The sequence below is a fragment of the Pteropus medius genome, unplaced genomic scaffold (assembly GCF_902729225.1).
Source record: "Pteropus medius unplaced genomic scaffold, Ma_sr-lr_union100, whole genome shotgun sequence".
Taxonomy (NCBI): domain Eukaryota; kingdom Metazoa; phylum Chordata; class Mammalia; order Chiroptera; family Pteropodidae; genus Pteropus; species Pteropus medius.
In genome coordinates, this window is record NW_024355327.1 from 2,761,706 (window position 1) to 2,785,538 (window position 23,833).

The 23,833-nt window shown below is 43.4% G+C and overlaps 1 protein-coding gene across 4 annotated transcripts in view; it reads left to right on the forward strand.

Moving 5' to 3' along the window:
- ACOX2 (acyl-CoA oxidase 2) overlaps nucleotides 1-23,069 on the forward strand; it is a 35,637-nt gene extending 12,568 nt beyond the window's left edge. For 3 of the 4 annotated variants that reach the window (XM_039858632.1, XM_039858631.1, XM_039858633.1), the window contains exons 6-15: nucleotides 332-451; nucleotides 793-908; nucleotides 1,564-1,736; nucleotides 3,807-3,969; nucleotides 5,082-5,272; nucleotides 6,999-7,178; nucleotides 8,764-8,869; nucleotides 13,166-13,383; nucleotides 19,618-19,750; nucleotides 22,932-22,994. In XM_039858632.1, the coding sequence (XP_039714566.1) occupies nucleotides 332-451; nucleotides 793-908; nucleotides 1,564-1,736; nucleotides 3,807-3,969; nucleotides 5,082-5,272; nucleotides 6,999-7,178; nucleotides 8,764-8,869; nucleotides 13,166-13,383; nucleotides 19,618-19,750; nucleotides 22,932-22,994 (1,463 nt within the window). Of the gene's footprint in view, nucleotides 1-331; nucleotides 452-792; nucleotides 909-1,563; nucleotides 1,737-3,806; nucleotides 3,970-5,081; nucleotides 5,273-6,998; nucleotides 7,179-8,763; nucleotides 8,870-13,165; nucleotides 13,384-19,617; nucleotides 19,751-22,931 lie in introns of all 4 variants that reach the window. The other variant, XM_039858630.1, reaches the window with a different exon arrangement.
- The last annotated feature ends 764 nt before the right edge of the window (nucleotides 23,070-23,833 follow it).

The window sequence follows — 23,833 nt, forward strand, 5'->3', positions numbered from 1 at the left end:
CCCAAGACAACCCGGTCCACAAGCTTCCGAGCATACTGTTCCCTCTGCCTTGCATACCCTTCCCCATGGTGCTCCCCTGAAAAATGCCCCTCGCCCTCCAGGCTCCTTGTGATCCTCCCCTGACCCACATTCTCCCAGGCAGATCAAACCAACCCTCATCCTGCCTCATGAAATGCCTTGCCCTTCCCCATGCCCCCACACTGGTCCTCCTAAGCCATTACAGACTGGCTAACATTCAGGTTCCTGTTAGGGAAGGTTAGCCTGTCTGCTCTGCACACCAGGTCCTCGTATACCATGGATCACACTGGACCTCTCATCTCTCTGCCCTCAGTGGGACGGTCGGCCACCCACGCCCTGGTCCAGGCCCAGCTAATCTGTTCTGGAGCCCAGCAGGGCATGCATGCCTTTATTGTGCCCATCCGGAGCCTCCAGGACCACACCCCACTGCCAGGTAAGCCCATGCTATTCCTCCTAGGACCACTACCAGGAGGACACCCCCACCAGGCCTCCCTGTCCTGAGGCCCCAGAGGTCCATGAGAAAAGCTGGGACATGTCACCCTTGGGCAGAGAGGAGCCTAGTTAGACAGACCTGGTGCTAACTAGCTGGCTGATCTTGAGCAACAGTCAGCATCTGTCTGACCTTAGCTTGGTCACCTGCGAAACAGGTATAAAATAACCTCAGTGTCACAGGCCACTGCAAAGCTCAGAAGAAGCTGGAATGAGCACGTGTGTGGTACCCAGCACACAGCAAGCAGTTGACTGATGAATGTTCCCAGCTCCATTCCCTTCTAGGAATCACCATTGGAGACATCGGGCCCAAGATGGACTTGGAGCACATGGACAATGGCTTCCTGCAACTGGACCACGTGCGGGTCCCCAGGGAGAACATGCTGAGCCGCTTTGCACAGGTCTGGGGAGGCTGCAGGCCTCCGCTGCCTGGAGAGGGGACAGTGGCCCCCCACAGGCTGCTGCTGGCTCTGGGTCCTCTTCCATAGAGCTGAGTTTGAGACAATTTCTCCCCCAGAAAGATTCAGGTGTCCCACAGAGCCAGGTAAAAACCCAGCTTAGGAGCTGGGTGATCTTGGTCAAGTCACTTGGCCACCTCATCAGGTGGCAGAACAATCATGGGGTGGGGTGGCAAGGCAATCTGAAGAGAAGAGGGATGGAGGTGAGGATGACATGCATATTCACCTACAGCGAGGCCTGGACACAACCCATCACTGAAGAGACACCAGACAAGTACCAGAGAAAGTTCTAGAGGCCCACATTTTGCCAGGCATTACCTGTAGCTGGGGATTGTGGGAAATTTCAGGGTGTCCCAGGCGAGGAGTTGTGAACCAAGACACTTGAGGCAGTAGCTATTTAGCAACAAGCATAGATGTTTCAGTTTTAGTAATCAGCATGGCCATATGAACGCATTTTGGCCAATGGCCGGCTGTGTTTACTCAGGGTAAGCGGTCTGAGGACCGCAGTTCCTGTAGAGCATGGAGGCTCAAACGGTTCTGGGTGTGAGGCAGGTTGGGAGCCTAGGCTCAGACCCAGCACCTGTCCTTGCTCCACCAGGTCTTGCCAGATGGCACCTACATCAAGCTTGGAACAGCACAGAGCAACTACTTCTCCATGGTGGAGACACGGGTAAACATGCTGTCGAATGAGATCCTCCCTGTGCTGCAGAAGGCTTGCGTCATCGCCGTTCGCTACTCAGTCCTACGCCGCCAGTCCAAGCTCCGGCCCAGGCAAGGGGTGCCCAGGAGCTGACCACCGCAGACAGGACTACCTCTCAGTCCCACAGTGCCTGCCCCTGACAGGGTCCCTCAGCCAGAACAGGGTGCTGGGAACACGTATTACCCCTCAACGCATATACAACATTTACCTGGACCTGGCCCATCTGGCCACATTGTGGGGTCTCTACCTGGCTCCCTGTAACTCCAGCTTATCAGCTGGCCCAATCTGTGCCTGTCAGTGTCTGACCCCATCAGGCTCTGTGTGATCGTGTGTCTTTGGCCCTATACCACCAAACCTGACTCAGTTTGTCTGTCTGAGTTAAACTAGGTCCTGTACAGCTATGTATGGGCCAGCCGGTTGCCAAGCTGCAGGTGACTGTGGCTCCTGAGCTTATTCTGTCAGAGTGTGAGTAATTGTGTCTGGCAAAGCCCACCTGTCACCTCAGACTCTATTTGGCTGAAATTGGTTCTATTTGGCTATGAATGTCAACATCTAACTGTGGTATGTCCAAGTCTGGATCCATTTTGTTGTGCATGGCTGTGTCCGGCTGACACTCCTTCCACTCCATGGCACCAAATACCAAGTACTGACTGTACTCTCTGTTTTCATATGTGTATGTGAACACATGTGCACACGTGTGCACACACACACAGAGTTGCCAAATTCAGCAAATAAAAATACGGGACTGCCAGCTAAATTTGAATTTCAGGTAAACAACACATCAGTTTTAGAATAAATATGTCCCAAATGGACATACCCAGGATACAGCAAAATGGAGCCTGGGCATGTGGTGACACAGTTTGAACACAGGAAGGAAAGAACAGAGCCGGACATAATAAAATTGAATGAACTCGTGGCACTGAGGGATGGGCTTTAACCTGGCAGCTCTTGTCCCAACTCTGCTAATTGTCTCTGGGCAAGTCCTTTGCCCTCTCTGGATCTCAGTTTCCTCACTTGTAAAGAGTAACATCACCAAGACTGGAACTTGAGAACATCCAACCCAAGAGTCTGGTGGTGTTTCACGCTATGGGTTCAAGGATCCAGGAGTAAGATGCAAAATGGACTGCGGGTTGGATGCCGGGCAGACCTAGGGGCCACACTCAGCTCGACTACCTGCTAGCTGTGGGAGCTTAAGCTATAGCTATCCCACATCTTTGTCCCTGGGCTTCCCCATCTACAGAATGGGCATGACAGGAATGGTCTTTCAGAGTGGTGTTGAGGGTAAAATATAATAAAGTGTAACTGGCCCCTTAGCCCAGGGTCCTTTCCTCTGGCAAACCCAAGGCAGCCTCGGCTGGTCTGGGCCTTAGAATGCCAGGCTGAGGGTATCTGCTCTGTAGAACAGGGATGTTGCCAATGATGTCCTGTCTGGAGTCCAGTTTTCTGGGTTGCAGAAATGTCCCAAGAATAATAGTACATAGGTATAACAACAGTACATGTCCAGATGAGGGGCTGCTGGCCCAAAGAATAGAGGCCAGGTCTCTCCCCATCAGCCACGGGAGGCTTCTCACTTTCACACCTTCTTTCAATCCACAAATAGTTACTGCAGGCCCTACATGCTGGACAAAGTCTCGGGCACTGAGGATACAGCAAGAAACAAGGCAGACGCGGTCCCTACCTTGGGATTCCGTCGAATCTAAATTCATATCCTTAGAGTTAGTGATTAGGCTCAAAACATTTCCCAGCACACAGCAAGTGCACCTGGGTAGTGAAAAGTCAAGGTTCAAATCTTTAGGGGTACAGGGCCACAACCTCTCACCCAAAATCCTTGAGACCTGATGTGTTAGAATTCAAAAATCTCCAGATTTTAGCAGGATGATACAGTGCAAATGCTGCAATTTTGTCACCTTACTCACAAGGGCCGAACCCATAAGCAAACGTCAATACTTCTGCAGTGAAATGAGTGGATATTCGTGTTAGGTGGGATTTTTAAAGATTATAGTCTCATGTCAGTTCGGGTCAAGTTTTGTAATGAGGTATAAAATCTGTCAGTTTTTAAAGTTTTATGGAATTGGGGAAATAAGAAGGTGGATATGGCACGTAGCAACCTCTTCTAAATCTCCCATTTTTGTTCCCCTCAGTGACCTGGAAGCAAAAATCCTGGACCACCAGACTCAGCAGCAGAAACTCTTTCCTCAGCTGGCTACAGCCTATGCATTTCATTTCCTGGCAAACAGCATCTTGGAATTCTTCCATGACTCCTACAGTGCCATTCTGGACAGAGATTTCAGCCTCCTGCCTGAGGTACTTGCTGTCTGCTAGTGGGCAGGAGCTGGGAGGGTGGCTGAAATTGTCCTGCCCAGTCCCGCTCCCATGGGCCCCTTCCCCAGCCTCCCAACATCCCAGGGTACCCAGGGTGATCTGTACCCTGGCATAGAAATGCACCCCGTATGGCCCCCAGAAAGTGCCAAAATATTAAAGGAAGTAATCACACATAGTATATAGAACACAGGTGCACATTTGAAACCCAAAAAGCTCTGAAAACCAAAAGTTGTTTAGAATTCATTTGGTGGCACAGCTGACCTGAACTGACCTGATTTATCCCACTGAGTGCGAATACATTTTGCAGCATAAATATTTATGTGTTTAATCCCTAAGGCTGCCCCAGACTCCTCTAGAGGTCTTATACATAATCTACCTTAAATATCCTGCTTTACCATTCTAAAATTCAAAAAATATTCTGATTCTAAAACACATCTCTCCCTAAGGGGTTGAGCTATAGGACTATGGACTTGCATGTAAGTCTGCATGTAAGGTTCAGTCTGTCTAGGCCCTGTGCTTTATAAGCATTGTTTCATTAACCTCTGAACTGCACAGAAGGCACCCTTCATATCCCTAGTTTACACATAAAGAAAGTGAAGCACAGATTGGTTAAGGGACACGGCCTTTCTCCCAAGGACTTGAAAGTCTGAAGATGACAAGGAGCTTTCAAGAACCAAAAACTCAAGCCAGATCTGCTGCCTGGCAGCCCCGCATACAACCCAGGACAGTGCGTTAATGGTGGATTTCACAGGCCAACTCTCTAAAACCTCTGCTTGCTAGCAAAGTCCATAACTCTTAGATGATGGTGAACCCACCAGAAAGCACCCTGTTCCTGAGATCCTGGAGACACTGGCCTGGAGGGTTTTCCTTTGTTCTTATTGTCCTTACAGCTACAGTGCCCCACCGTGTGACCCTGGGTGAGTCAGATAACCCCTCTGGGTCTCAGCCTTCTCATTCATGAAGTTGTGAGCAGAGGAAACAATTCTTACCTCACAGAGTTAAGCTCAGTATAGAGTAGGCGCTCAATGAGTGGTAAGCACGGTTGTCACTGGAGGGCCCCCTTACACCTCCTGGCCCCCTTCTGGTTCTTGCAGCTTCATGCCCTGAGCTCAGGAATAAAGGCCATGGTATCAGACTTCTGTATCCAGGGGACCGAGCTGTGTCGCAGGGCCTGCGGTGGACACGGCTACTCAAGTCTGAGTGGCCTACCATCATTGGTCACCAGAGTGACAGCCTCCTGCACCTATGAGGGTGAGAACACAGTGCTCTACCTGCAGATGGCCAGGTAAGAGTGAGGCCTTCTCTACTTGGCCCTGGGGGGCGCTTCTGCTTGGGTTGAAGCATCCATCTGATGTCCACAGAGGGAGCAGACTTTGGGGAGTGCCATTTGGAGACTGTCCAATTCCTACAATATGTCTCCAGTTTATACACTTCTCCCCAGACTCACTGCAGCTCCCAGCCAGGCTACTGTCCCCTGGTACCTGGACAACAGCGTCAGTCCTGGTCTCCCACTCTACCTGCTTCAGTCCATTCTCCACAGGCGGCCAGAGGGATCTTTTCAAAGCCTAGAGATCACTTATTTGCTTTGCTTAAAATTCTTCAGTGGCTTCCCACTGCTCATAGGAAAATGACACACTCCGCACTGGTCTCCAAGGTCCCTGTGATGGGGCCCCTGACTTCCTCTCCGTCCTGCTCTCACAGCTTCTTGCCTCTCTGCTCACTCTGCCAGCCACACATTTCTTCTTCCCTACTATGGAGCTTCACACTCCCTTTCGTCCTCCTAAAACTCTCTGCTCCTTGTTTACTGTTGTGCAGATGGCTCCTTCTCATCCTTCAAGTCTTGGCTAAAATGACACCTCCTTCAGATGCCCTCCCTGACCACTGCATCTAGAGTAGCACCACCCTGACTAGATGAAAATGAAAGTCCTTGTCAGAAACCTGAGATGGGGTAGACATAGAGAGAGGAAAAGAACACTCCTGTTGGGAGAAGGCTGGCTCAGCCATTCCTTCCTTCCTGCCCTTCAGATTGGCCCCAGGCCCTGCACTAAGCCTGGGGATATGGAGTGAGGCAGGTATCCTACCTGCCCTCAAGGAGCTCCTGGACACACACACACACACACACACACACACACTTTCAGATTCGTGATTACTGCTCTCCAAACAGGACAGTGTTTCATTTTCATCTAGTCTCAGGTGACTAAGTGGGGCAAATACCTCTCCCTCCAGGAAGGAAAGGTTTACTGGCAAATACGCTGTATAACATTTCTTGGAATTTTTAAAATATATAACATTGTTCTTTTTCAAATTACAAAAGGAATACAGTATCGTGTATTAGACTTTCTGTGCCCCACACTGTGCCAAGCACTTTACGAATATAATATATTATCTCATTCTGTTTTCAGAAGCCTCCTATCAGACAAGTATTATCATCCCCATCTAGAGACAGGCAAACTGAGGCTGAGGGAGTTAAAGTAACTTCTACAGCAGCACCTTGGAGCTGCATGGGAATCTAAGGTTGTCTGAACCCAGAGCCTATAACCGCTGGATTATAAGAAGCTGAGAGTCATCTGTAATCCACTCAGTCATGTTAGCATTCTTACATCATTCTTTATTCAGCTAAGAAAAATTAATTTCCAGTCACTGTACAATTCATCATAAATCCCCAAACCGCAATATCCTAACCAACAGAAAGGATTCTGTTCGCTCAGATATCAAAGCGGTTTATGTTCAAGTTCTGAGCACGTCTGCCCAGTTCTGCAGCTCCAGCCCTGTTTCACTGTGAAGGAAACTACAGCCTCAGGGCACACTTCCCTGAGAGCCTCACAGCAGGCAGTCCGGGTGGGTGGGATGCTTTGGAGTGAGGAGTGACCATCTGGAGGAAGTGGTCAAGAATCTCTGTGGCCCTGGTTCTCCCACCAGGGACATAAGTGTGCATGTCTCTGGGAGAGAGGAGTGCTGGGCTGTCCCACAATGCTCCTCAGCCTCTCACCTGCCTCCTCTCCCACCACCAGGTTTTTGGTGAAGAGCTATATGCAGGCTCAGGCATCCCCAGTCTCCACATCACAGAGGTCTCTCCCAAAGTCTGTTGCATACCTGATCACACCTGGCCTGGATAGATGCCCAGCCCAGAGGGCAGCTGACTTCCTTCACCCAGAGCTCTACACCATGGCCTGGGCACATGTGGCAGTCAGGTGAGTCAGATTTGAGAAATCAGCCAACCCACCCGGAGGAAGTCTTCTTCTCAAACTAGGACCTTTGGGAGTGGGTCGGCATTCCTGGATACTCTTCCCAAAACCACCATCTCCACCAGCTTCCTAAGTCTTCTCAGCTCCTGCCACCATGGGCAGAGAGAAGGGGATATCACGTCAATCAGGCATGAACCTCCATCACTTCCCTATCCTAGTCAAGCCAGTAGAAGGACATCACCTCTTTGGCCAATGAATGAATTTTTAAAACCTTTAGGTTTTTGTTGATCTGCAATACAAAGAATATACCCATATGTAAATATCATGAAGGTATCAGTATGTAAATACCAATAAATAAAGCAATACTCATATGTTTGAAATATCTCACAATATAAAAATAATTTTCAAAAAAAATGACTATATCGAGGAATGAATTAGTTTATTTCCAGGGTCTAGTAGGCTCCAGGGAACAAAGATAAGACCAAAGACTCATCCATCCTGTCGTTCAACAAATATTGTCAGGCACCTACTTTGTATCAGAAATGTCCAAATATACCAGAGCCTGGGAATAAAGAGAGGTCCTGACTAAACACAGATTCCATCATGAAAAGATGGAGAGATTTAATTATCTTACAAGGAAACCTTCTGAGCCCCTCCCCAGTTAAAACAACCTGGAAAAAAATGTTTTCAGTAGATAATAAGAGGTATTATATCCCAACCCATGGTCCCAGGGGTGGTTAATAGTTATTTCAAGCAACTTGGGACATTATTTATTCCATGAGTATTTATTATATGCCTACAATACACCAGACACTGTTTTCAGCATTAAAGATCTATCGATAAACCAATCTGATAAAAAGCCTAAATGTTAACACAGAGCTAACATTTTTGCTGGGGTAGGTGGGAAGGGTAAAATTAAGGGTGCTCAGGGTAATTTAAATGCCATTATATTGCTTTTTGCTTGGAACTCAATGTGACATCTGCTTACCCATTCCCTGAAAAAGCTAAATAAATATTGCTTAATAAACAGTTTGCTTTGCCTACAAATTCCAAGGGTCATGAGTTGATGGGCAGGGAATAGAAAATAAAAGAACAAAGGTTAAGTAAATGCCAAATGACCAATTTAGTGGTTTGGAGGACAAGAGTTGGTTTTTAGATCCCTTAGGTAGAACTTGGAGCAGGCTACTTAACTGAGAGGCCTCAACAGCGTTTAGAGAAAAACCATTCTCCTTGCTTGGCCACGGGAAGTCTGTTAACAGAATGGCCTGAAAACACTGGATGGAGTCTGCATTAGAAAGAGGTGGCAGTGCCTGGCCCAGGGCCCTGGGCTTTACAGCTCAAAAGTTAAGAATAACTCCACTTATTACTAGCTGTGTGACCTGGACCAGTTAACCTCTCTTGGAACTCGGTTTTCCCCACTGTAAATTGGGAATGCTTGCCCTTAAAAGGCTCAAAGAGATAATGTTTATCAAGCATTTAGCTTTGTAGCATAGAAGTGGTTAATAAATGGGAATTATTTCTACTTCTGAGGGACCCCAGGCAGCGTGAGACTAAACATCATCAGTCTTTCCTTTTTTTCTTTGGCCTTCAGACTCATAAAGGACTCAGTGCATCATTTACAGACTCTGCTGCAATCTGGGGCTGACAAGCACGAGGCATGGAACCAGACCACTGTCATACACCTCCAGGCTGCTAAGGTGAGCTGCCTATCAGCTGAAGCTGAAAGAGACCATTTTGTTTCCCCAGCAGGCTAGCCTGCTGGGAAAATCTGAGCTCTGCCATTATTCCCTAGCTCTGCTCAGTGGCTGCCCTCATTTCACTTCCAAGGCTTTAGTCCAGGGTATTTTAATTAAAGGATTTAACTCTAAAGCAGTCTTACTGGCAGCTCTAAGGGAAAAACGTAATGAGGCAGTGTTATTGGATTTGCTTCAGGTTGTTCAAATATTTCCTCCCAGATAGAAAAGCAGGTCAAGTCTCCCCCTTAGCCCCACAGGCAACTCTTAGATGTCTGATTCAATTTCCACTATGTTTTGTGTTTGTGCATAATTCACAGTCAGGCGGCAAATATTTGAGCACCCACTCAACACTAGGCATCTGGCTGGGGACTGGGGGCTCAACAGTGCCGAATCGCAGCTGCGATCTAGGAAACACTGTGGTGGGGAAGTATAGGCTGACGCAGGATCCAGAGCAGGCGCCCGTCTGCCCACGCTGAGGAGTCAGAAAGGCATCCCAGAAGTGGCATATAGGCCAACACTTCAAAGATGAGCTGAAATTAGCCAGGCAAAGGGTAGAGGCTGTGACTTTGGAGAGGAAGGTTTCTGGGCCTGGGAATAGCAGGTGCAAAAGGAAGAGGTAAGAAAAGGCATCGTACTTGGGAGGAAATGTGAATCTTCCCAAGGAGAATCTGAAGGAAAAAGACGCAGGGAGAGGAAGAAAGGAAGGGGAGGGGAAAAGCAAGATCCGGGACCTTCTGCGCCACTGCGAGAAGTTTGGGTTTTGTTTTCATTGCAACGGTAAGATTTTGCAGTTTTTATCGGAGGGAGTGAAGTGATAATTTTCGTTCTAGAAGAATCATTCAAGCTGCAGGGGGAGGAATAGATTGAAGACTAGAGGCCAGTTAGGAGCAGGCAGCAGTCTGGGCGAGAGCTGAGGGTAGTCCTGACCATGAAGTTGGCAGAGCACGTGAAAAGAAGTGGATAGATGCAGAGGTATTAAGCGGGTACAGGAAAGTAAGAATGACACCCGAGCTCCGGCTTAGGTAGCTGGAACTCTAGCCCTACCTACAGCTGGAAAACCAAGGTGATCACTTCAATTATCAGGCATCAGGCCCAGAAAATGGCAGCCTCAGAATAGGAGAGCCCTGAAGGAGTTTGCAATGGCCATCCTGAGGCAGGGCTGGTGCGGCAGGCTGGACATGAGCGCCACCTGGTGACCTGACACTTCCATCACACTGGCTGGTGCAAGTTTGACTTCGCCACCCTCAGTTGTGCTCAGTCCACCACAGGGGCACTCCCTGCTGTGCTAAATGTCCTAGCAACACCGAGGAAGGTGAGCCAAGTCTGTGCTCTCACTAGACTACCAAAAAAGGAACCATAGCTGCCCATTATGCATCCATTTTCCAATCCTAAGCCCTGCTGTCAAATGGACCAGACACTGCTTGCCAAGGTTACCTCATTTAACACATAACAACACCCTGGGAGGAAGAGCATAATCTCTGCTTTAAGGATGAGAACACAGAACTCAAAGGAGTCCCAGAGGTAGGAAATAGTTAAGATGTCAGGGAAAGGAAAGTCATGCCATCAGGGAGCCACTGTGCATTATGAGGAAGGTGAACCCCAAGTTCTGGGGGATGCCAAAGCTCAGCCAGCCTGGGGGAGCAGTCCCTGGCTTCCTAGGAAGGTGGCACCCAAGCCCAGTCTCCAAAGTCGTGATGGGCAGGGAAATCTGCACTTTCTGGGCTTTGTGCTTTGGGAGGCGTCTACTCCACAGAAACTTCAAGCACTAAACGGGGTTCCATCTGGAGACCATAACTGTGCAGTGGAGAGTGACAGCAACACATGAGGGGCAGGGAACACCAGCAGGAGGGTGGACAGAGAAGAGGGAGCCCTGGCCTAAGTTCTAGTCCCAGCTCTGTGCATGACCTGCCACGCGGCCTCAGAATGTTCTTCCCTCTCTGGGCTTTCACGTTCCTACCAGTAAAACAAAGAGGTATGGAAGAGCCCATGAGGCCCTGATGGGCTCTGGTCCTATAATCTCAGCACCTGCCTAGGAGAGAAGTCAGTCCCTAGGAGCACTGGAGCAAATGCTGTCATACATTATAATCCAGCCTCAGTCTCTGGTGTCTTTGACAATGCAGGGAAGCAGTCAAGAGTGCAACTCTAAATGGAGATGTAAAGTACAGCATAGAGAGTACAGTCAATAATGTTATAATAACTATGTATGGCATCAGATGGGTACTTGACTTATCAGGGTGACCACTTTATAACATATATAAATGCCTAATCACTATGTTGTACACCTGAAACTAACACAATACTGTATGTCAACTGTAATTGGGAAATAAACTTTTAAAAAAGTACAGACTCTTAACTAGGAGGTAACTGCCCTGGTTTGGATCTCTTTGCTACCATTACCAGCCACGTGACCTTGGAGAGGAAATTAACCACTCCACCTCAGGCTCCTCATCTGCATAATGAAACTAATAATAATACCTATCTCGTAAGATTATTATGAAGATTAAATGAGTTAATACATGCAAAATTTAGAGAGGCACCTAGCATATAAATACTATACATCCCACCCCACCCCCCAAATTAGGCAGGAGTCAAGATTTAAATCAACATGCACAAAAGTAAATAAAGTTCATTGTGTTCAGAGTATGGTGCCAAGGTTTAGCTCAGCCTTTCACCAAATGTAGAGGGCACCTTCTCTCTCTGGTCTTCATCCTGCTTTCCAAGGAAGAGGCCAGACCCTCAGGCAGCTAGCTATTTGTTTCTCAACCCCAGGCGTCGAGAATTTAAGGATGCGGAACTCAGGGTAGAACAGGGAAGGAAAGACTAGGTGAAAAAAATGAGTCTCCGGTTTTGCCAAACCGGGTTCAGTTTGAGCACCAAGGGCTGTTTGACCCAGCAGGGGCGGCAGAGCACATCTGCTCCTCTTCCGCATCCAAATATCGCAAACCCAGCATGGCTGTGAGCACGCCAGGTCCAGGCGGCAAAGTGATGTTGTTAGCACTCCCGTGAGGCCTCTCTTGGAAAGGCAGATTCTTTCCAAGTGAGAAGCCTGATCAGGTCACTGGCCTGTTGAAGGCTTTGATGACTCCCTGACCCCCACAGAATCAAATCCCAACCTGTCATTCACAGTCCTTTCTTCCCTGGGTGTCCATCACCACATTATACCCCAGTGCTTCAGCCTCATTAAATCACTTATGGCTTCCTGAAAGGATGGCCCTTTGCATATGAAGTCCCCCCTGCCTGGAATGACCTTCCCTCCATTCCTTGTCCCCCTGGGTAGCTGCCTTTGAACCTTCAAGACACTCCAAGCCTTACTACTTAAAGTCACTACCAGCAGAGTGGGCATTACTGAGGAGCTTGTTGTTATAATGCATAGATTCCCTATCCTGGCACGTGTATGCACATAAACATTTGTGACCTATTTTATATGCTCTCCTTTCCTCTCTCTCCCTCATGGAACTCATATATCCTACCAAATAAAAATAATATGTGTATTTGTCTTGGGGAGAGGGAAATATTAAAAAAAAAAAAAAAACTTAACCAGTAGGACACCAACCAATGAGAAAGGACTTCAGGCTTAAGGGAAGCAGGGTCCTGAAATCCTCCTGCTGGGTAAGGCATTAATGCTTTAGTTGCTGGGCTATGTGGAGGAGGGGGTCCAAGGGAAGGAGCCTGGCTGGCAGGGGGCTCTCACTTGACTGAAGTCAGTGGTCCCTTGCTTACCAACAGGTTATTTTGACCACTAACAAAGCCAGACTATTGCATATGGGCTAAATAACAGCGCTGCTTACCCCAAGAAGTTTACTGTCTAGTTGGAATACACTTCATGTACATCTTGAACCCCTATTTTCTCACCCCAAGGCACACATGCATGTGCACACACACACACACACACACACACACACACACCATTGCCTTGAACATGGTAGACAATAAATAGCCATTTTCTTGAGAAAAGAGGTGCCATCTTCCACAATCCCCAAGCCAGCCTCCAATATTTCTGTATTCTTTCTATTTTCAAACATACTTGAAATTGCCCCAAACAAAATGAGGAAACTAAAGGCCAAGTTCCAAAACCTACCAGCCCCCAGCACACACCATCGAAAAGGCTCAGTCAAACTGCCAAGAGAAAAGGCAGTTGCTTGTCAGGCTGCTGGGAAACCCATGGCCGCAGGAAGCTTCTTCCAACGGTCTTGCCAAGTTCCAGGATAACTTACGGAATCAGAAATCAGAGGCTAATGCATCTTTGTGTCTTTACAGGCACACAGCTACTATGTCTCTGTGAAGAGTTTTACAGAAGCTCTGGAGAAACTAGAAGATGAGCCAGCAGTTCAACAGGCACTCAAGCGCCTCTGTGATCTCTACGCTTTGCATGGCATCCTGTCTAACGCGGGCGACTTTCTCCACGATGGCTTCCTTTCTGGGGCCCAAGTAGATATGGTGAGAACAGCCTTCCTGGACCTGCTTCCCCTCATCCGGTGAGTGGCTGGCCCCCAAACAGTGGCAGTCTTCAGAAAATAACCCCATACCTTTTGTTCACTTCAAACTCCAAAACTTTCAGCTCCCAAACCTTGCTAAATGGGGTCTGGCAGAAGTAGCAACAGCCCTGGAGAGGTTTACACACTAGCATTATTACACCAACATAAAGCATTATGAATTAATGAAAATAATGGAAAACTATTAGAGATAAAAATGCTTACAAATAAATTATCTAGCTACCTCAGTTGAACTCTTCGACATTGTCAAGGATATAGGAATCGTATCTAAGGAATTGAATAAAGCCTACTTATGAATATGTATTAATAATAATGAGTCTTAATCATGGCTAATATTTAAGGACCACTTATGTGTGCCAGGCACTGTGCCAAAAGCTTTTACATACATCTCATTTAATCCTTAGAGCCTTTTGAAGTGGATACTATTAATCTCCCCTTTTTGCTGGGGAGGAAATCAGCCTTAGGGGAGTGAAGTAACTTGCCCAAGGTCACACAAGTAGCCAGAGGAGGAGCCAAATCCAATCTGGGGCCCAGAGCTTGCACTCTTAAGCTGTATGTTAAGGTGAAGGTTGGGCTACTGTTTGTTTATTTCAAATATATCCTTGTCTTTGTCCAATGTACTTAAACAAACTCTAAGTTGACTAAACTTACTTTAATCCTCCCTCAACTTCAAGATGAAAATGTTTTTAAAACCCAGTAATTCATATACTGACTTGTAAAACAATACAAATACTTTTTAAATAAAGCATTAATGCAGTACAATTTGAGATCATGACATATTAATGTGACGCTTTCATATAATCTAAATGATTGCTTTAAAAATGTATCAAAATCAAAGCCCCAACCTAACCAGGGTACTAGAAGGAACAGAAATTAAAATACAATTTAGTTACCATCGTTCGTAACATGAAAAATGGGCTAACTTGAGAACACAAGCTTTTTTGAGAAAATATGATGCCTACTGTATTGGGAGGGAGGGTGACACACACGATGTGTGACTTTTCTCCCTAGAACCTCCAAGAGTTCATATTGTCAACAAGAATCAGATAATTTTTTTAAAAATTAAAATTTAAAGAATAATATATTCATGATGGAGATTAAAAAACTAGACCAAAGTATTTTATTTCTAACAATATGCAACATGTTACTTACCATTTATGACTCCACATAAGCACCACACAGATAGTTGGTGGTCAGTAAATGTTTGTTCAATTAAATCATCAAAAATATATTTGATAAAATTATGCCCCAGGTATTAAACCTTCTCTAACATACTTCAAGAATCCAGTGGTAAGAAACCATTAGTAGCATATTTGAATATTGCACAATTCAAGCCCAAGTGTATCTAATTTTTGAAAACCTTGGTTTTTAAAGCACATGAAGACAATAATGTTCTATCCCTGATTGGCAGTGATGAAACGTGAAACATGAAAGGAAAGATCACCTTAACATCTCAGAAGCATGATTTCTATCTGCAGCAGCATTTCTAAGTGCTTGTCTGGGCTCTAGAAACTTACAACTCAAGACAAGAAAGCACTGACACACATAGACAATTTATGCAGGCATCAAATGCACAAATTGATTTACTCATGTTATGGTTCCTAAGTAACTTTCCTACTACTGCAGGGTAATTAGGTATGCAACAGACTCCATGCTTTTAACAGCCCTGTGTCACAATTCCCTGCCTTGATTGTTCAGTATTGCCCTCAGATTTCTGACATGACGATGGAAGGATGGTATACTATTTTAAGTGACACTAAGAAACAGCTCTCTGCGTAATGGTAATTAACTGACCCAAAGAGTTTTTAGTTGTTTAAAGTAGTCAAAAATCTCAGTTGAAGGACTTCCAGATAAAGATGGCAGATTGAACATATTACATTTACTTTGTTCCCTCCTGAAACCCCACAAAACCATCAGCAAATGGGTTAAACTTTTTTTAACAAGTCATAAACCCACAAACAGAAAGAGAACATAAGAAACATAAAAACTGGAAGTAGAAAGACAAACAGCGACTTAGCAGACCTGAGAAAAGTGAATCATAAACCAGAAGTGAGAAAAGCAACCAAGTTACACCAAATAACCCCAAGAACTAGCAGGACTGTGTGCTTCTGGCAATGGGGGTAAAAGACTAACAGGAAGGATTGAAAGTCTGTATTAGAAAGCACTGGATCCCCAGATCCCCTGCTCCCTGAGTAGTTTTATGACTTTCCTTGAACCCACCCCGGCAGAAAGGTAAACAGAGGGTCTGTGAACCAGGGGAAATCAGGCACGGTTGAGGATGAGGCTGTCCTACAGAAAACAGGGGCTGCAGTAAATGTTTATAGACCAAATACTGATGACCACCTCCCCCAGCCCTTTTTTCCCATTGGTTCCCAGAAAACTGGAAGCCAGGCTAGTACCCTGCAAAAAGATGATAGATAACATGATCATTCTGGATCCTTCTGGGCTGGAGAATCTGACCAGCCCAAAGGAGAGAGAGCTAAAAACAATGATGCCAGGGTTCCCCAATGGCCCACCCAATTCACCCCATAATCAACCCCACATTGACAAGCACGCTCAGATTTCTCATCAGCTAGTTAACGGCCCTCTCTTAGCTATGATCAGACACTCAGGGATCACCAGATACCAGAGGAAAGCCCCTAACATGAAAGACAGTGACCAAAACAAGCAAGAGTGAGGCAACTTGAAAATCACAAGAGAATTTTCAGAGAGAAAACCTTTTTTAAAAGATCAGTAATATCTTCGAAGAGTTAAAAGGAGATATTGTAACCATAAAACAAGAATGCAATTTCTTAAAAAAGTAATATTCAGAGAACAAAAATAAATGCTCTATGAAATTTAAAAAATAAGTGGAAATGAAAAACTCAATTAAAGGATTTGAAGATAAAGTTATAAAAATCTCACAGAAAGAAAGCAAAAAGACAAAAATAGGAGAGAAAAGATTAAAATAGTAAGAGGACCGATCCTAACTGTCCATCACTGAAAAAACAGGTGTAGAAAGACAGAAAAAACAGAAAGCAGATCATTAATGAAATAATTCAAGAAAACCCTATTCAAATGAGGGAGGGATACGAGTTTCAGATTGAAAAGGCCACAATGCTTATAGCCTAGATGAGAGGAGACGAGCACAGACAGAAAAGTCAAATATACAGTGTGTAAAATGGTGATAAATACCATAAAAGATAGCAGAGAAAGAGGATCAAGAATGCTGGGGTGAGTTGCGGGGGGCGGGGGGGCGGGGTGCGGTGTAATTTTAAATAAGTCAAAGGAGGCCTCTCATGGAGGGTGACATTTGAAGAAGGATCCAAAGCAGGGCAGGTGAGGGGAGCCATGTGATTGGCTGGGAAAAGAGCACTGAAGACAAAGAATAAGTGGCCAGGCCAGAGTGTGCTTGGCCTGTTTATCCAGAGAATAGAGAAGAGGTCACAGAGGCTGGAGTGGCATGACTGAGGTGGAGAATGAGAGCAGAATTCAGAAAATTGAGGGGGTCAAGGGAGGGGGTATAAATCATTGCAAGGACTTAAGACTTTGGTTTTTACTATGTATGAGAATGGGAGGGATTTGAGCATAGGACAGACACAATCTGAAGTAAACTAATGTATATTTCTAAAGGATCACTCCAGCTGCCATATTAAGAATTGACTGGGAAAGGGGACAAGAGTGAAAAGCAAGGAGACCAGTTAGGAGGCTGCTGCAATAATCCAGGTGAGAGATGATGGTGGATTGGACAAGGGTGATGAGAGTTGGAGGTGGTAGGAAGTGGTAAAAGTTTGGAGGCATTTTGAAAATGAGGATAAAACAGGATCTGCTGACAGATTAGGTATAGGGTGTAAGAGACAGATGAGTTCAGGGTTTTCGCTAGCACAGAGTTGTCGTTTTCTATAAATGGGGAAGACTACAGGAGGGCAAGTTTTCAGCAGGATGAACAGGCGGTCTTTTCTAGAAGATCATTGGTTTTGAACACATTGTTTGAAGAGCATGTTAGAAATCAACTAAGATATTAGTAAGCACGTGAGACTGGAGAGATAAATTTGAAAGTCACTGGCATATGGTTGGTATTTAAAGCCATGAGAAGAATGATACCACAGGGAGTATATGAAGGGAAGAAGCCCAAGTACTGAGTCTTCAGACCCTCCAAAGATGGTGATGAGGTGACCCTGACCATGACCTTTCGGTGGAGTAGTGGGACTGAAAACCTGAACAGATCTAGTTCAGAAGAACAGTCCAAAAAGAACTAGAAATAGCAGCATAAACAAGCATAACACTTTCAAGAGGTTTTGTCATAAAGGGGAGCCAAGATACGGAGTCGAAGATGGAGAGGGAGAGTCGAAAGCTTGTTTTTTAAGATGAGAGAAACAATAGCATGTTTGTGGACCGATGGAAATGATCCAGTAGAGAGGAGAATTTTGACATTGTAAGAGAAAGGCAGGAGAATTTCTGGAACATTGTTCTCTAGTAGGCAAGAGGGGAAGGCATATAGTGGACAAGGAAGAATTGGCTTCAGCTGGGAGCCTGAAGAGTTTACCTGTATTAAGAGAAAAAGCACTGTATGTATAAATGCATGGGTGGGAACTTGTGGAAATGTTCTTACCACTTCTATTTTATCAGTGAAACAGGAAGCAAAGTTATCTAGGTAAGAGTAATGGGGAGGTGAGGAGTATAGATTTGAGAATTGAAGGGAAGGTGTGAAATGATCATCTAAGAATAAAAGAGTAAATGAACTCAAGCAATGTAATATGATTGCTGGGCAACAATAAGGGCCCACTTGAGCCCTTAATATCCCAGTCAGTATTGGTTTTTCCAGCCATATATAGCTACAAAGGTGAGGGTACAAAGTCAGTGAAAAATCAAAGATAACAAGGAATGGGGTTTTGCTAAATAAGTATGACAAAGCAAGAAAAATTGTTGACTATATTTCCAAGGAAGTGAATATAATGGACCATAAAATTTCAGCTGGATAAGGTGGGACGTGAGACCACAATGGGGATGAGGGACATTATATAGGTGGCAGGAAGGTCAAAGAATTATAAACAGCCCTATATAAAAATCTCCTTATAACTATGATAAAGAGTTATCCAACCAGGATTAAAACAAGGAAAGTATCCCAGTCACCTCAAATGCTTTGTGAAACATGGATTAGGTAAGAATGTAAACAAACAGTTGTATATGTTTTATAGCCTTTGCTAAAAAGGGAAGCATGTGAACATTTTTTAAAAAATATTTCATTAGGTTAAAAAACATTTTGTAGCATGAAAGGGAAAAAGAATTATAGAAGTCAGAATACTAGAGGGAATAAGCTAGAAAGATAGGAGATGGGGAATGAAACATGGCTGAGATGGAGAAGTTGCACATCGATGACAAGTCTTGGTGCGTGATCTTAGTGGAAGGTGACAGAGGGAAGCAGTAGAACAAAGTCAATAAAGGAGAAGATTCAAGGATCTGAAAAGTTAAATTTTAGAGGAAGGTCTCCATAGATAGTGAAATCGCTAAGAATTAATGACAGGAGTGTTGGAGAGAGAACAGTGAGCCTGGAAGTAGGTCATTGTAACAGGAGAGATGTGGTGGGGACCTGGCTAGGCTGTAAACAGAATACAGAAAGTCATAAAACTACATAGGATACGTACAGCCATGATAATGCAAGCACTGGATATTAGTCTGGCCGAAATTGTAACTATATGGGGAGGTAGGAAGGTGAAGGGAAGAAAGAATAGGTTGGGGTGGGGGGTTGATAGGTAGGGGTGGAGAGAAGGCTGCTAAAAATAAATCCTCATCTTTTATAATGGAGAGTAAGGTCAAAGAATTATAAACAGCCCTATATAAAAATCACCTTATACCACTTCTATAATATCTAAAACTGAACGATCAAGAAGTAGCAATACAGAAAAGCTATTTAGACATTCTGGTAAAAACCAAGAATATCAGTTAAAAGACTGATACAAACTGCCTCTGGGATGGGGGGGCGCAGTTAGGAAATGGAGGTGAAAGACAAGGATGTGCTGACTTTAAATAACACACGTTACGGAATTATTTGACTCTTTATGCTGTGTATATATAACTAATCAAAAATAAAAACTTTAAAAAAAAATTAAAGCTGAGTTGTTCAAAAAGTGAATATTGACACAACCTCTAATTAGGTGGTGTTATTCACCATCCCAGATTAGTCAGATTCATAAAAGCAATTTAAAATACGCGCAAACTCTTGTTTTTTTCTCTCAGGAAAGATGCCATCTTGTTAACTGATGCTTTTGACTTCACCGATCAGTGTTTAAATTCAGCACTTGGCTGTTATGATGGAAATGTCTATGAACGGCTGTTCCATTGGGCTCAGAAGTCACCAACCAATGCTCAGGTAGTTGAGTAGAACACAATTATAAATTATGAAAGAGCGGAGAACAAGCAGTGAATACACCTCCATGTTTTCCCCTTTTAATTGATTCCCATTAGATTAGAAATCGCTTGGCATAGCATGTCTGTTTAAAGTATTTTGAGAATACATAAAAGAAACCAAGAGCAGGGCTGTTGCCTGGCAGGAACTCTGAGTTTAATCAGCAAAATGCATTGCTTGGAATTTGATAAAGGGAATTAGAAGGAAGACCCAAGCTCTAAATCATGGTTTGACACACCCAAGGGTATACACACATAATAGCAAACTGGCTTTTAAGTAACAAAAAAAAGAAGATAAATTACACTCCATCTTATTTTCAGCCTCTTAACTCTGTTTTGTGTTCACAGGAGATAGGAAGCTGGGCAGGGGATTAGGGTGGGATATAGCCATATAAATGACAATGACAAGAGTTATAGAGAAAAGATCCCCAGCAGTCCAAGAAGGGAATACCAGAACACTCCTGCAGGAGACGGGGAGGACTCATCAATTCCTAACAGTCTGGGGCCAAGGTCCCAGACTCTCTGCTATGAACCTCACTAGGAAAAGTTATGAATGTTGATGAGTACATTGACTGGAGTAAAGAAATAAGCCCTGTATTTAGAATTTGGGGAATGAATGTTTAATAGCACAGTTGATACAGATGTTCAAAACAAAGATAGACTATAGTACACAACAGATTATTTTAAATTCTATAATGTAAATGTTACTCAAATGGTGAAGCTTACTCTTTTACCTCTTAGGTCAAATTTCAGAAAAGGTGTCTTAACACCTCATCAGATTGACAACTCTCAGGCTTTCATTCACACTTACCATGGTGTTAGACTTGCTCTTAACATTTTGTATCCTGTCATACCTCACAGCTTAATTTAACATTATCTAAAGTTGTAACAACCAGTTACCCCCATAGATGGCCAGTCTATATCGGTCATTCCTCGTCTCTAGGAAGGCATTTTTTTTAATTAAACCAGGAAATATAAACAACTTGCTAAAGAAGGCATAATACATTTATTGGTTAGTACAGTAAACTAATTCCGCTGTTTTACTTTTTCTAATGATTAGATCTCTTTACTTTCTAACATTTAAATCCTGGCATAAAACTGCAGCAGTCCTCCCACTCCAGATTAGCTCCTCTGATCTCAAGATAAATGTATGCCTTTTGGTGCTCCAGAGAGGAACCTACCCTGCTGTAACACCTATCAGGAAATGCTGACGTAATCTACTTCAAACCTGTTTTATTAGCAACACAGGAAACATGTCAGTTCTCCTGACTCATCCTCACTAAAGCATACAGGGGGCATTCTTTTTACTTTGTTACTAATCTTTATTTTAAAAGAATTTAATCTGGATACTATATGAAGGCAGGTTTATCTAAATGAGGGGTATGGCTGACCCACAGTATCAACAGGTTCAGTAAAACGCTGCACCTCAATCCATTCACTTTTCTTTCTCTTGCCACTTGACTGTGAACAAGGATGGAGTCTTTATCTTCCTAATTCCAGGATCTATCAAAGTAGACACTTTCCGTATACGGGACAAATGAGGAAGGTTTTATGATCTACCAGTGAGACAAGGAAACTGCTGCATACACAATGCTGTAGACTCTTGCCACCCTAGTTTACATTACCTTGCTAAAAAGGTGACAAGTACAGCAATGGGGCTCTTTCATGCAATTTAGGAAGTGAGATTATAAATGACCTTGGAAAATTGTTTCCAGTTAGTTAAAATGACACTGGGTTGACTTAATATATAGCCACATAATCTTACATTTCTGGATCCTATAGAGACCACTAAAAAAGCACTTTTAAAAGTGTAGTTTTCTAATCTGCTGTAATTTTGAAAATCCAATGAGATATTTTTCATCTGCACTAGAGCTACACTACAGGTATTTCAATAAATTAAAACAGCTACATTAAAACATGTCTTGCAGACATAAAAGTACAAATGAGAATATATTTCACTGGCATTTTCTACCAAAAGAAAGGTGCTATGAATCATAACACAGTCTCTCTCCATTTGGGCAGGTAAGTGTTGAGCTTTATCCCTAGACAGGATGATGCAATCCCCCATGGTTTACTCTAGCCATGGGGTCTGTTTGTAGGCTTTTTCTCTGATCTGGATGCTATTTGAAGCCAGTTTTTCCAAAGTGAGCTGCAAAAGGCTGTTGACGTGAACTCATATATAAGTGATACCCGATAGATGCAAGCAATGGAGAAAACATTGCAGATAATTTCGAGACAAGAATTCTATTTCCCTCCCAATTATTCTATTGTAAAAGTTTTCCAAGTAATTGCTAGATGTGTTAAACACATCTACTGATTCATTCACTTGTTCAATCATTCAACAAATATTTATTGAGCATGTTATATGCCAGAAACTATTCTAGATACTAAGGATACAGTGGAGAATAAGAGTCACAGACACTGTCTTCAAGGAGCTTACAATTTTAGACTAGACAGGCAAAAAAGTAAATATTATAAAAGATGAGGCTAGGGCTGTGAAGGAATGAATCAAGACATTACTAAGAAACAAAAAGAACAAACTAATCAAAAACAGACTCACAAATATAGAGGACAACCTGGTGATGGTCAGAGGGGAGGGGTTAAAGAGGTACAAATTAGTAGTTGATAGTCACTGATTTGGGGAGCACGGCATAGGGAATGCAGTTAACACTAATGTAATGGTGAGGTGTACGGCCAGAGGAGAGAAAGAGCAATCAGTGGGATCATTTATAAACTATATAAATGTCTAACCAATGTACTGTACATTTGAAACTAATAAAAAAGACACTACATTAGAAAATAATGGAGATATCCTATTCTGACATAGAATATTGCTTACCTGATTCTGCCTTGGCTTTATGATTAATGTTCAATTTCAACGAGTCAAGCCTTTTATTTTTATTAAATTCCAAAAGCAAGTAATTGTTTTTTAATTGGCCACCTGCATCCACAATTTAAAATCTGCATGAGAAAACGAAGGATGCCCTTTGGAAAAATGTTTCTCCATATGTTCACACAAAATGAATTTTTAAAATTAAGAATCTTATGTAATGTTAACTTTTGAAACTAAAAACTTAATTTGAAAGTAAAAGTCATTATTCCTGTCAGAAACATTGTCTTAATAATGTACTTCTTTCTACAAACAGGGGAACCCTGCCTATGAGAAATATATAAGACCTCTATTACAAAGCTGGAGATCCAAGCTATGAAATAATCAAGCATTCAAGAAGCTCTAATCTGTGATAATGCTAGTATGGCATATATAATTAAAATTATTAAGTACATATGTTTGTATTTTTTTAAGAGTCATTATCTTTTAGAGACAGTCTGAAGTGAATGAAATACCTGTGATTTACTTCAAAATAAACTATGGGAAGAAAGGGGGGGAGTGAATAGTCATTGATGTTTGTCAGTGGGTACATGGGTGTTTATTTAGTCTCTCTTCTGAATGTTTGAAATTTCCCACAAAAAAAAACACAGTAGCATTATCCACTTGTAGCATCTATTTTGTTAAATGCCAAGGTTCTGCTTTAGATATAGTAAAAGCCAATAAACTCATTAGTTATCACTTGTGTCTCTAGCACACATTTCTCCAAAAGTTTAAAAGGACACACACACATGTGCACACACACAATCCTTCTCCAGAAGTGCCTATACTTAGTGTAATCTAAATAAAACACAGAGCCCTAAGAATACAACGAAGTATCAATTTTTAAAAATCAACTCTTCCACAGAAAATTATTTAAACTTTCACAAAAGACATACTTGTCTCAAATTACCCAAATATAATCAAGCTACACTTTTTGTATTATTTTTAGCTGCCTAAGTATAGAAACACTCAAAATTAAGTGCCATCAGACTAATTAAACTGCAAAATATCTCAGCTCGCTACTTTTTCTAATTTATTCATATAATCGTATAGTTGTTTAAAAATTAATAAATCTGAGAAAATTTACCAAAGCAAACTTATCCCCAGTAAACTGGACAAGGAAGAGACCTCATAAGTTTTTAACTTTTAAAACCTGTAAGAGCTAATATTATTCCCATT